The sequence below is a fragment of the Ambystoma mexicanum genome, chromosome 14 (assembly GCF_040938575.1).
Source record: "Ambystoma mexicanum isolate Mex_15411 chromosome 14, UKY_AmexF1_1, whole genome shotgun sequence".
In the NCBI taxonomy this organism is placed as follows: Eukaryota; Metazoa; Chordata; class Amphibia; order Caudata; family Ambystomatidae; genus Ambystoma; species Ambystoma mexicanum.
Window position 1 is genome coordinate 94,097,834 of NC_090940.1, and position 14,797 is coordinate 94,112,630.

The 14,797-nt window shown below is 47.0% G+C and overlaps 1 protein-coding gene across 2 annotated transcripts in view; it reads right to left on the bottom strand.

The window, feature by feature from the left end:
* EXD2 (exonuclease 3'-5' domain containing 2) overlaps nt 1-14,797 on the bottom strand; it is a 286,183-nt gene that overhangs the window by 154,420 nt on the left and 116,966 nt on the right. For both annotated transcript variants that reach the window (XM_069638588.1, XM_069638589.1), the window contains one exon: nt 4,596-4,921. In XM_069638588.1, the coding sequence (XP_069494689.1) occupies nt 4,596-4,921 (326 nt within the window). The remainder of the gene's footprint in view (nt 1-4,595; nt 4,922-14,797) is intronic.

A 14,797-nucleotide genomic window follows, 5' to 3' on the forward strand; every position in this document is an offset into this window, starting at 1 on the left:
CTATGGGCCTTTCAGAGTCAACATAAAAAGCATGTCAGGAAAGTTAGCTCACTGGGTTAATAATCCTGCTGCATAGATCCTTGTTTAACCTGCTGGTTGCAATCCTGTTGCTAGCTCAGCAGGATAATGTGTATGCAGAAGAGATAAGTGTTTAAAATGCAGAGCCAGTTTGAATTGTAGCGGAGTTGACCTAGCTTTCCACTTATCAACAAGGCTTTGAAATGTTCAATGGTTCAGAACACGCACGTCTCATCAGGGCTGATATACTTGGAATGCTACACAGACACTGCAGGTAAACCTTCTGATTGGAATCAAGTGAAGCATCTGCTGAGACGAATGTCCAGCCTAACTCCCAAAAGTATGTTTGCATACATTTAAAAGGATCCACTCAATGTTCAAGTTCAACTAGATTTATACATGGAAAAATGTATTTTCAGCTTTTTGAATACTTAATATTGTTAAGTCAAATGCCAAATAAAAACCAGAGAGGAAGACAAACGCTGACATAAGACAAACAGAGCAACAAAGGGGGTTGGGTGGAACAGACAAAACAACAGAGAACATGAGATATGCAAAAAACAGAAGGAAGAGCAAGAACAGGAAGAAAAAGACCACAGCGCTATGGAAAGTAAAGCAACAATAAAAGTAAGGAAATGGCGGTAAATAACAGGTGACAGATACCCACACAAATCAGGAACAGGAGTGGGGGAAAGAAGCAGAACAATAAGGAAACGGAACAGCAGGGCACAGAGAGAAATGGAAAAAAGCAAGACAGGAGAAAGGTAGGAAAATGGAAGAAAGATCATCAACAGTATAGACTGTAACAGGAAAAATGGTAAAGGAGAGAAAGCTCGAGTAATGATATGAAAGAGGCAGAAAAACAGGGTAAACCGGAGAGAGAGACAGACAGAGGATTTACAGTAATGGAGACAGCAAGACAGAGGACAGAAATAGAAATAATAGGATGCCAAGACAGGAGGGGCAAAGCGCCAGTACAACAGACCATACCCAGAGGTTGCATAGTAGCACTTAGAAGTGGGAGGCAGAGCCACAGACAGTGAGAGACAGAGTAGCAATAGAAAGTAGAGAGTTAAAAACAGGACGGAGACGTAGTGAAACAGAAGTAGTGGAAGGCAACATCAGTAGGAGTATGTGGCAGAGAAGTAATGCTGGTAGAAGTCGGTACTTGATTTATGAATACCCAATGTACCCAGCTAGTAGCTGCTGCTCTATCTGTAGAAGTTCTTAACAGAGTTCCTGAGTCCATCATAAAGATGCAGATGGGTAGCATGAACCTGGAAAATATTCTGTGGGAGATAATTATTACTCTGGTGGGCAACTATCTGAAATCCAGAGAATTTAAAACCGTTTTGTTTCTAATATTTTCGAGAACAGTTTTAACTTTAATATGCATTGGAAGGATGTTGGATACGTTTTACTCCCTTGTGAAGGAGCAAACTCATTTTCACTTGAATTTGGATTTAATCTCCAACTCAAAAAATTGGGAGTAAAATACTGCTATCTCAAAATCCTATCTGGAGCACTGTTGCCACCTTCTTGAAGCAAAGACAGATCTCTCAAAGATTTTGAAGAATTGTAGGCATGTCCCAACCAATCTGGGACTCTGGAATCAAATGCAGATAAAAATGTGTAGCAAAAACCTGCCTCTGGCTGATCCAGTCTTGGATGTCCAGTGCATTCTTGAAGCTCAATCACTCCAAGACTGAATTCCTACTCCTCACCAACAAAACCGAACTCCCAGACTATCAACCATGAACTGAGGGCTTCACACTCGAGCTCACCGCCTGCACCAGGTTCCTAGGGTTCCACGTCGACAAATACACCTCCTTAAAGACACACATAGCTAAGAAAACACAGACAGCTTTATCAGCTCTCCCTCCTGCGGAAAGTCAAGTTATTCTTCCCTCCGGAAGAGCTTTAGATCCACTATCACAGTTCCTATCCCACCTGGATGGGGGCAATGCACTCCTCAAAGGCCTCCCGTTGTCCTCCTTCATGAACCCGAGAAGTGTCCTACATGCGGATGCACGCCTCATTAAGGGTCTACCTCAGATATGACCATATCACACAGGCCCTTATCGACCTTTACTGGCTCCCACTGCATGCACAAATCACCTTCAAGTCCTGCTGTATCAACTGGTGGTCAGTCATAATTTCGAAAAAATACTGTCGAAAGACAAAAATATCGAAAAAAAAATGTCGAATTCCGTTTTTTTTTCGGGAGTAAAAAAAAAAAAAAAAAATGGGTAAAACAAAAAACATTTAAAAAAAAAAAAAAAAAAGGGGTTGGGGGGGGGACCCCCCGTTTAAAAAAAAAACGTATTGAAAAAAAAATGCGACATTTTTTTTTTCTACATTTTTTTTTTCGAAATAATGACTTTCGACATTGTTTTACAAATTATCAGTATAAACCGTATCATCTATAAGGCAATCGCCCTCAGCTCACCCAGCTATCTCGCAGAGAAACTCAGCATCTCTGGCGGACAGCACACCACCAGAAGCCAGGACACGTACAGACTTGAAATCTTACACTGCAAAATAGAAAGTGTCAAAAGTACCCCTCGGTCCTTCTGGAGACAATGGAAGATCCATCATCCTCGTTATGCACAATGGAAACCAACATGGAGGCTACTCAGTTCTATTACAATCAACTCATGTTACCGGTCTAGTCTTCCATCCAAGATGGAGGAACCCGGTCAACAGCTCCCTTCACTTTTATATATGAAGTGGAGGAGAACAGGTAATTGCATTGCTACTCCATCTTTCCCATTTTAGCATTGCTCCTGCTCTCCCTCACGATTGCAGTTCCCCTTTTGTGAAAGCTCTGCTCTCAGCACTCCTCGCTTCGTTCCACATCGGTTCTTCTTTTCCAACGTTTCCATCCTGCTCTTCATTTCCTGTCCTTTACCCATTCGTTCGTCTATTTCATACTGTTCTTACCTCTTCCATCGCCGTTTTTCTGCGACTATCCTTTCGTGTATTTACTTTTCGTCGTCTTTGGCGGCTACTTTCTTTCTTCTCCGGCGCCTCTGCTGACTCCATTCCTTGTTCTCTCTCTCTCTCTCCACCGTCGTTTCAAAGCTTACCTTTTATTCGCCCTAGGCGCCTCTGCCGTCTACCTTCCCCATTTCCCTGCGATCCTCAGTCCTTGCACAGCTTACCTCTCGTTCTTCCTCAGCATCTGCCGGCTTGTTTTTCTTCACATTCTTCTTCCTTTTTCTTTCTTCTGCGGATATTAAGACCCAACATTCACCTTGTGGAACTAGCGGTTTCCTGCATCAGCTACAAATCCACTTCTGCAACTTTTCCAGCTTCTTTGGGTTGCTCCTCCTTCTTGCTGTTTTTTGGCCCATCGGACTATGGATATTGGCTGCAATACCTCTACCTGAACTTCAAGTCAATTACTATTTTCTGCAATCCTGGAACTCCGGATCAACACATAACTTTAAAGCATCTTCAACTTACATCTTCTGGGTTTTATTCCCCAAGAGGGTTTCCCAGGGGGTGGACCCCTGGGTTGCATAGAGCCCTGTTTTTTCTGGTCTCTGGATGACTGGGGGGGCGCTCCTGTGATCATCGAAGTTGTGTTAAAGGAAGAGAAGACTCGTGAGTACTCACCTGTTGATATTGAGTTGTTAAGAGAAAGGACCAAAAAACAAGCCTTCGCTGCCTATGCCCCAAGACTATGGAACATCCTCCCGTCAGCATCAGACTCGCCCCAACACTCCTACAATTCAGAAAACAACTCAAGACCCACCTCTTGAAGGGGTCTCTCCTCCTCCTCCCGTTACAGCTGTTCCCCTGTGTATCCTACCTCCTGCTGTATATCTGTTTTGTTATTACCTTTGTAAAGCGCTCTGTTATGTATCTGTATTGTTGTATACCTCTGTAAAGTGCTCCGTTGCTTCTCAAAGCAAGGTCTGAGTTCAATAAATACCATAATAATAATAATTAGCCCTTTGAAAAATAATGGAAGGCAAACACAGGAAGGTGTTTGCCAATGATCACAAGATTTGGTCAAGTGAGGAAGCTTGGACTGGAACTCTAATTTCCCAGTCCTACTGTGGGCCGCTTAACCACTAGACCACATTCTCCTGAACAGAGAAGAAAATCAATTTTATTGGTTTGTCAATACCAAACAAGAAAGATGGTGTTCCCTATCTAGCATACGCATGTGAATGGGCCACTGCCCCAAATGAGGCTCTTTTGCCTGAAACCTTTAATGCAAAAAAATCTATTTGAATTGAATATCTTCAAATCCGCATCCGTTTATGGCTTGATTCTGGGGTAAAAAAGCTGGATGAAGGGTACTCGCTGTGAGAGTTTTGCTGGGACCGGTAATACTACTTTATTGCCACACACTACAGTCTGCAAGGGTTAAATATGAAAACATAAAATGATTGATGTCAAAGCCATGAAAACCAAGATGCAGAAAAAACAATCCATTAGTATATTTCACCAACAATTGTAAATTGAAAAAGTATGCAAGAACACAACATCTTGAGTAAAGGTAAGCATTGCCTTGTTACAGATTTGTCTTTGACAACATGCAATCTGACTACATGGATTGTTACCTGGCAGAATAGCCCACTCCCAGCGGTTTCCGCTTGTGTTTTCTGGGGTCCTTGCTTTGTTGTCCAACCCCAACCTGGCTGTTGGTCCCAAACTTCTTTGACTGCCCTTTTTTCTGGTGCTCAGCCTCAAAGTTGGGGTCATCAACCGACCCGCTGAATGCGCGGCCTTTGAAAGGGACATCAACCAACCCTTGACATTTCTGGAGCATTTTGGCCCTCAACGTGGGCGAGCCATCGCCTCCAGTGGAGGCCGAGTCGGGGGAGAGTCGCAGCAGATGAAGGAACAGGGCCAACGAGATCTGGGCATCTTTGGCAGCATAAGCAACCTGCAAATAAGGGCAACATTCAAGATGATCTGGTCAAAAGGCTGACTTGGTTACCCCAAGAATGTTCACAGGTATCCCAACCCCAATTTTGCAACAGTGGAAACAAAGCTCTACTGTGAGAAAAACCCAGACTTTTGCTTCAATATGGATAATAACATGCATGTCAAAAGCGGAGGAGAATCAAAATGCTCCTAAAAGTCATAGTGACATATGTACAAGAGGCATGGTATCACAAATATGAGACTGACACAAAAGGTACAATTTGGAAAACCTTTATTGAAGTTTTCAATGGGGTTGGAGAAACTCCTATTTTGCCCTAGAGCTAGGTTGGGAGTAGTCTCGACCATCAAATAATAAATAAAACAGTCCTAGTCGAGTCTGTCAAATCAAAATGGCCTATAGTAACAAAAACCGAATGCCTGCCCTACTTCCTGTACAAAAATGTGAAAAGGAGAATATGTATGCAAAGGAAAGTCTGTGCTCCAATATAAAGAATAAATGTGGCCCAATCAGCTCTCCTCCCCACATTGGACAGCACAGGGTAATGCGGTCCCTGTAGGCAAGATGGCACACTCTGGGTCAGGCTCCCAACACAAAGACATTTCAAGACGTGGATCGAGGCCCGCCTGGCCTTCCACGGTAAAGTCTTAATTTCCAATTTCCAAAACACAATTCATGAAAAAGGTTCACGTCTGTCTCCCTCAGTCAGGCTCAGACCTTTCACAGCAAAACACAACACTTGAAGAGGTTCCCTTACCCAAGCTTAATTCACCTCCTTTAGGGTTTCCCTTCCCCTAACTTATTACACATTCGATCTCCCTCAGTCGGGCTCGGACCGTTTCCTGATGTCAAAGACTTTTAAATGTGTGTGGCTTTTTTTCTACAGACCTCTGCAGGACCACTTCGACTTTCCAGCTTTCAACTCACACTCCTATGTTATCTGCCCCAGTGCTCCATGGTCTGGGTAGTTCACTGTATTATGCACCAAAAAAGTTAAATGTTCATTTTTTACACTCCCCTTTTCTAGTGGTTAATTGCAATCACCTCGCTTTTACAGTTCAGTCACTTCTTCACTACAAACATTTCACCTTTCACTGAGACTTTTGAGTGGGCTAATTCATTTCGCCGCACCACTCCGTTACTCAGTATCGCTGACTTCACAGCTATCATTACTTCAAGGTTCATTTGCAGGTCTGCCTTTCTTCGTGTCTCGTCCACACGCATGCAGCCTTTAAATTGTGCAATATAACGTTACCACTTCAATCTTTCTTTAGCACACACACACACACACTGGTGCCTCATGTCGCTCGTCATATCACTGGGTGTGTGCGTTTCTTTCTTGTCTTTACTGTCTTCCAATTTACGAGTCAAGGTTAGTACCACAGGTTTAGCCTTGCCTCCCCAAATCTGCTTTTCACCCGTGAGGGTCACTGGTGTCCTTTAATCACAATGCAGCTTTCTTATTTGGCATTCGGCCTTCTCCACATGTCTCTCGCAGCCTTTTGGAGGCAACAACCTCCTGCAGGGAACTCCTGGGGTTCTCCACCTATATTCCGCCTTTCATCCGTATGAGGATAGCTAATTGGTACCAGATGTATGCACTTAAGAGTCAAGTGCCTGACTTTGCCTGACCCAATTAGCAGGACATGTTGAGTGCGAGGTGTAAGAGTTTACATTATTACTTTCAGTTGCCCTATTCCTCGGCCCAGTGTTTTTGTGGAAAGGGGGGGGGGGCGGTGGGAGTGGGGACACCGGAGATGTAATAGGAGGGATCATGGGTATGGGAAAGGGAGGAATACCGCGTCTCGCCACCGGCTGCCTCACCCCACTACCCGAAGACCCCTCATCCAGGTGATCCTCCTTTACTGGTCCACCCTCTGGATCCAAAGGCGGTGGCCGTGCCCTGGCAACCTGAGAGAGAGAGAGAGAGAGAGAGAGAGAGAGAGAGAGAGAGAGAGAGAGAGAGAGAGAGAGAGAGAGAGAGAGAGAGAGAGAGAGAGAGAGAGAGAGAGCGAGAGAGATCCCCGGGGATTAACAGGTGAGACACCCTTTGGTTTCTCACACGTCAGTTCTAAAACTCTTTCACCAATCAGTAGTTATGGAAGATTACGCAAATGGTACCAGAGATCCAAAAATCAACCGTATTCTCCACCGTGGTTCTCCACTTGTTGCTTATACTATGTTGTACTGCAAGGATCTCGGTGTCAAATACCATTAACACATGCACATATATTAAAAGATAAAAGAAGGGTGCAGTGAAAGAATTAAATAATTTCAGATGTAAAGGTCTCCCAGTGACTTTTGGAGCACAACAAGAGTCCAGTCTCAACCCCAATTATCACAGCTTGGAGCACCGATGGCCAATCTGGATATCTTGTACCACCAGAATGCAAACACTGAGCTGTACTTGAAGGCCCCTCACAATCAAAGAAAAGCCTAATCAGGGAATGATTCTCACTCATTTATCCCGGATGTCAACTGCCTACAAGAAGCTCAACCCGACTTAATCTTTGTGGCAAACAAAAAAAAGGACCGGTCCAAGAACAGCTCTCTAATGCAACTACATAGCTTCACAGTCCAACTCACCACTAATGCTAAACCATTTTAATTAAAAAAATCGGCACACAAATATGCCCAAAACCCATAGTTAAGAAATCCCAGATGGGGGGGGGGGCGCTGTTGAGCAGCCTGCAAAATGGCTGCTTAGCCGTTGAGCTCTGTGCCCAGATAATGATCATCGGATTCAATCGGCAGCTGACAACGCCATCCTGCAGTGGAAACATGCCGCGTGTAGCAGCGATCCCAGGCTACATTTCCATCCAGTTCTGGCGGAAATTGGACACGCATAGCCTAGCTACGGCGACATGCTAGCTGGTCTGGGCGGGCTGTGGAAGGGCCTACCCTGGACTGCGTTGTGCGTGGACGCTGCGCGCCCGCTAGAGTGCGGCTGCCTGGAGGTGCAGACCGCCCGCCGCCTGTGACAAGGCTTGCTGTGGCGCTCGCAGTGACTCTCTCCTTCTGCCTCTGCCTGTGTGCTTGCTTGGGGCTGCCGGGGCCGCACCTCCTCTGCTGGGGCGGGCTGTGCTTGGACCCGGGCTGGTGCCGTACATCGCGGGCTGCCACCCCCCAGTCCAGGGGCTTCCCGCCAGCTTCCCACCTACCCCACGCGGCCCGGGCCTGACGCCAGGGGGTGACCAGCTGTGGGCGGCCCGCGGCCCTACCAGTTCCTGCGCTGCGGGAGGAATCTGAGTCGGCCTTCTGGGGCGGGTCCCTGCATCTCGCACGGCGGCGCCTTCCTGCGTACCATTCGGACCTGACGAGACTGCAGGTGAGGAGCTGGGGGGCGGCCCGATTGGAGTTGCATGCCCCCTGTTGCCTAACTACACAGTCCCCTGCTCCTACACCCAGCTGTCATAACAACCTCAAGGGGCCTGCGCTACTGCTGTCTACTGCGCACCCCGCCGGCGGAGCGCGGCGTACCAACCTACTAGGCAACGAGGCCTGCGCCCTATGGTGGGCCACGCATAACACGCTGCACATCTAATACCAAATACACCCAGGCAGGCAATAGCCATTGACTTGAAGGGGGGATCCACCCCTGCTTGCGGGCCAGCGCTGCTCTGATCTGCGGGCGTGCATCAACTGACATCCACGCTGTGACATTAACTGCCTGTGGTGGGCTCTACTCCAGCCCTCACATCCTGATCTCTAGTCGTGGAGACCCCTCATACTTGCTCTGCGTGGTTTGGCTGAGCGGGCTGTATGGGAGGACATGTAAAGAGACCCCCCCTCCCCTGCAGTCCCCTCCTTGTGATGTCCATGACTCACCAGGGGCCCCTCTGCCACCAGGGCCCAGGTGGTGGTTGGACCACTGGCCGACACATCGACTAAACATACTGTATTAAGCTAGGCCCAGGAAACCATTTTGAGAACCAGAATGCCATCCAAGGACATGACTCCTTGTGTGCTGCAGCACGGCCCCCACCTTCAGAAAGTCCTCGTCTACCCTGTGGCCTCCGCTCCCTGGCAGATCCGCTGAAAGCCCGTTCCCACGACAAGTCGGACATGAGCTAGTGTTAGAGCAAATACTGTATCTTTCACCTTCCGCAGTGCATCATTATCCTCCGCGTGACCCGGGCAGCGGGGCTGGCTTGGAAAATAACTGTAAATCGTCCTCGATTAAACAAAAGCCTTAACCCCACACCAAGAAACTGCTCAATACATATATACATATATTGCATTTCAATGATACCCCTCGTGCACGCCTTCCGTGTTAAAAACCCTAAAAACCCTGCACAAACCGAAGAATGTGTCAGTGTGCGAACACATGACCGTAATACTCAAACCCCCTCAGTATGCGCACACACCCAGGGCCCCTAGCCTCCTACTATGTGCTTCTCTAGGGGCAATGTAAAGTGAGTGATACCAAATGCTTATGCCATGACTACCATGATGCTGCTAGAGTACAAAGGAACACAAGTGGACAGTATTGTGAGCTCATGTAAACGAGATACATAGAATGCCATCAAGTGCAAATGTACAGGTTTAATGTGTATTACTGCTGTCAACTGTGTTGGTCTGTTGCTCCTGCTTGCTCCACCAACCCTAATGCTACCTTGCGTATCATGTTAACAGTGTGATGCTAAAACTGCTAATATTGCAAATACTTACCCTATAGTGACTAATGGAGTTGCAGATATAGTTAACGAATCCTGAAATGAATATATACTGCTGTAAATACTATAGATGTGTGACCCCTTAGCCAGTTTATGTTATGTGAATCCCTTCGTTTTACAGTTTGCAGCTTGCTAGAAGACTATCACTGTGGGCATATCCAAGGCCACCTCTCCTCCCTTCCCATTGAAGCCTGCCAGAGAAAGCAAAGGCCCGAGCAACACCGCCTCACCTCCCCCAATTCGGCTGGAGCCGTTTCAGGCATTCATGATTCCCCCGCAGCTCACATAGCCGCGAACAGCCACCTGAATTATTTACAGCCCAGCAGCAAAATCCGGCCATAACCAGAGGCCAAAGGTGCCCCCTCATAGGTCCCACGACCCATCAGCTCACCCCAGATTAATGACGCTTGTAAAAGAAGACACCTAATATTGCACCAACATTGTATAAAGGCATCCGTCATGACTTCTAAAGAGACCTAAAGCCTGGACAACTTCCCCATGCCCTGAGACCCGACCCCGTGGCCTATGATACCTAGTCAACAGGATAACAGCAACCCCGTATTGATGTATCGCCAAAGTACCCCACCTAATGCACATTCCTCCTGTGTTATATTAACCTGTAGAATAACCTATTGTAGGATTTACAGGACAACTGACATTGCAGCATTGAATGAATGCGGTGTGCCTGGCCCTTAGGGCAGAAAGCCAAGAAAGACGTCCATCAATGACACTGACCATGCCTGACCGGACAGCGCCTCCCGGATGAGCCCAGCTGACCTGCCCACCCCACGATGGCACCCGGCGGTGTCCACCAACCACGGAGAGACACATCACGGGCGCACATATAGTTAGTCAACACCATCCAATCCCCATGTACATGTGCCCCCAATAGTGTGTAGGTTCCTATGACGCTTTTTGTAAATAAAAACGTCTGTCTTTGGTATTGTCAGAGAGCGCTCTCGGAGTTTGCAGAGTTCTCTGCATGCCCTATTTCGACTTAGATAAAGCCTCCCTTAAGCTCACCCGCACATGGTCCTAGCCTTATTCCCATTTGTGGGAGAGTCCATTCTTGCCTCTCATTGCGGGGAGGGTCGTGCTATCTGGGGACGCTCGCCTTCAGTGATAACCCCGATTGCGTGATCACATCTCCTGGTACGTCCTTTGTCTCCTCTGGCACGAAAATCTCTGGTCAAAAGGGGAGACGCACGGTACGCCTGCTCCGGAAAGCTACCCACCTACGGCGACTGTTACGCTCAGAAGTGCGCACGTATTAGAGAAAGGGTAAGGGATCCCATTTCAAAAAATCCCCTTTGAGTACCGCTCGCCGGAGCTGGGGCTGGACGTTGAGCGTGAGGCAGCGCCGCCTAGACAAACCCAGTTCGGAGACTCTCGGTTCAAGACGGGCACGTGAGTATTAAGTGCGAGTGATCATAAGGGGTACGGGGAGTAGGCAAAGAGAACAGGATTTTTAAAAAAAACGAGGTCATTTAAAAGGGGGACGCGGCGGGGATCACTAGAATCAATACTATCCTTTCTTTCCTTTTTCTTTGCATATGGCCATTAGGATCAAAAGGTGAAAAGAGATAAAGAGACGGGAACCTAGCTCTGCAAGGGGGTAGAAGGCGGCGGCGCATAGTGCTATCTTGACTAGTACTGGGAATATATGAACAAGTGGAGAATAAGATAAAGGTGTCTAGTAGAAAAGGGATACACAGTGAATATATTACTAAACGCTTTTCTCTCATTCTTTCTGGGTCTATAAATGAAAATAGGTCAATATTGAGTAAAAGACAAAAAGAGATTTGCATGAGAAAGGGGGACCTCATATCAAAAGACTGGGTGAAACAAGGGAGGGTAGAAAGAGATTGAAGGTCAACTTTCAATAGGGTATTGACTGTCATTGTATATGCATTATATGTGTTGAAATAGAGCCATGTTATGACGACTTTAGTAAATGTAAAATGTGTATGATCATAGGCCGACATCTAGTGGAAGCTGCGGAGTATTACAGTTTGTTTTTCGAAACTCGAAAATGGGCGTCGACACAGGGCGTGCCAGTAATACTATCCCTAGTGTGACGTCCACTGTACCCAAAATCCCTCACGCGTCTAGGATCCTCAGATTGTATTTTTTCTGACATGAGGTAGCATGAGGAGTAGCGTGAGTACAGATAATCCAAGCAGATAGACAGAAAGGTAAGACTACAAGCAATCATGCTCCTTCTCTCAGAGGGGAGGAAGGGTGGGTCGCATGTGAATCCAAGCAGATACAAGCATCAGAAATACGATTACGGTGAGTAATGTATCCCTTCTGAGGCTTGTGGAATCTGCTTAGATCACATGCTGTGCATAGGCCGACATCTAGTGGAAGCTGTGGATTATATAACATTTTTAGCAAAAGTATGGCTAAGGCAAGGGGACTCCGCAAAATGCTTCCGACCAGTATGGCGGAAAAAAACAATCTGAGGATCCTAGACGCGTGAGGGATTTTGGGTACAGTGGACGTCACACTAGGGATAGTATTACTGGCACGCCCTGTGTCGACGCCCATTTTCGAGTTTCGAAAAACAAACTGTAATACTCCGCAGCTTCCACTAGATGTCGGCCTATGCACAGCATGTGATCTAAGCAGATTCCACAAGCCTCAGAAATTATATATATATATATATATATATATATATATATATATATATATATATATATATATATATATATATATAGTGTTACACAAGCTAAACACATACAATGGGGGCAGAGACACCCCTGGCCCATATCTGTAAGAGTTTACCTGGATATGCTGAACACATTAGAAAATACCACGATCAGTGGGTCACAGAGTTAAAGGGAGAAGGTCTGCCCCAAATATGGCCCAAAGGAGGATCTTTTGATAAAAACGTTCTAGACATGGTGGCTACATGCATTTTCATGAAATATGAGGGGAAACAGTTCCACAATAGGAGGGAGATATTGGATCTCTGGCGATTGTTTGAAGAGGTGCCTCCCATCAAAAAGACAGAGTCGATTACGAATTTTCCATCCACCACAGACAACCCGTTACTGATACCCAAAGGCGATAAAGAACTGACTGAGGAAGAGAAATCAGGTGAAGTGACACGGTTGTACCCTATACTTAATAAACCGGTGCCCGCAGAAGGGTATAATGACCCCACATATGTGCCCCCAACTCAAACTACAACAACACATGGCCCGACTGCACCCCCGCCATACGAGGGTCATAGACAGCGTGGACAGATATTCACACCCACAGTAGACAGAGAGAAGTTAACAGAGGATTAAGATTCAAGGCTCTCATTAGCAAGAGCTGAATTATCTAGAATTTAAAATATCTGCGAACAAAGTGGGACGAACGCTGCCCGACTAGAACAAACACCAAGGGCACAAAACAATGACAGGACGATTGAGAAGGGGTGGAAGAAGGGGGAAATATTGTTCAGAATACAAGAAGAGCCCACGCGAATAATAGAAATAGACGGGGCAAGTGAGCATGCAGATGAGCTTTTGGTTACAGGGGGAAGAGAGGACTTGTGGTGTGATGTGGAGGACGATGAAGATGAAGGTGGGAGATTAAGTGTGGCAATGGGAGGAAAGAGTGGGAGAATGGATAGTGCACATCTGGGAAGAACAATGGATGAGGAATGGACAGGGCGACTAAGAAACCGGCTAGGGAGAATGGCCCCGCTAGGAAGGAAGGGAACGAAGGTGAGTACAAGCAAAGCAACAAAGGGGAAGTTACAACTTCCATTGATACACAGGGGAGGAGGGAGACCAAACTACATACCCTTGGCTCAAATGGATAAGGCCAATTTGTTAAAACTATTACCACCACTGTCAGGAGGGGCAAGTAAGTGGATATATGCATTCGAGAAACACACAGCAGGGGTCTCACTGGCGGTAGGGGATGTAAAAAGCCTACTAGTATCAGCGGTTGGGGACCAAGCAGACAGAGTGTTGATAAAAGCCGTTTTTTCCGGGGATAACATTAGATTGTGACCGTCATGATTAACACAGTACGAGCACGAGTGTGGGCCGCATTAAGAGAAACATTTCCAGACACACCAGACTTGCAGTCGGTTATGCAATGCACAATGAATGAGGGGGAGGATGCTATGGATTACATTTTTCGGGTACAGGAGATGTGGAGAGCGGAAAAGGGGACGCCCTGGTACCAATCAACATCATTATTTTATTTCATAATCAAGAGAGGATTGCCAAAAGAGGTACAAAAAGCACTTGACAAAATTGCAGGAATCGAAGCGAAGGGGTGGCCCGAAATACAGAGTATAATAGTACACCACTGCAAACGAATAAAGGAACAAGAAAAAGAAATAGCACAAAAAAGATTGGCAGATGAAGCCAAGTTAGTACAAACGGAACTCGTGAAGGTCACTGCAGCAGTAGCGGCGCTCCCACGTAGCAGGGAGGGAGACGAGGAGGAGGAGGGGCTAGTAGCAATACAGGGAAGGATGGCAGCAAATTGGGCAGGAGCGGGACAACCACAGTGGAACGGACAGGAGCAGTATGGAGGTCCGCAGTGGCAGGATTGGGCCCTTCGCAGGGGACGAGGTGGGTACAGGGGGTCGCAGAGGAGGAGGGCAGGGGTACGGTGGTAATGGAGGATATGGGGGGAAAGGCACCAGAGGTGCACAAGGGAGCTGCTGGAATTGCGGGAGGTGGGGGCACTTCTCATGAGAATGTAGAAACAGACCAATCAGTTTTATGGATGTGGAGCAATACGGTAACCCCCACCCAGGGAGCCCATATGGCCTCCCAATGGGAAGACAACAGAGGCCAGAGGAGCAAGGATATGTAGAGCAAAGATATGTTCAACACAGCAGAACACAGGGTCACCCACAGAATGACGAACCTATGCACTACACACCAGGAAACCCCTTCGCCACAGTTGCGAACGGGGCACCTGCCCCAGCGCCCTATAGCGGTGTGGCGGTTGTGTCAGGCAATGTTTTTAGTCAGGGGGGGACAATGAGGCAGCCAGCATAGGACAGCCCACAGGGAACACTTGCGTGTCCCGTCCTATCTACCACCTACAATGCAGCGGAGGAACGATTAGTGGGGGCGGAGATAGGAGACAAGCAGTTCATATTTATGGTGGATTCGGGAGCCGAAAAGTCATGCATATGTGAGGGTCGGTTTCCGCTTTCTAACCGTAGGTTGGAGACACA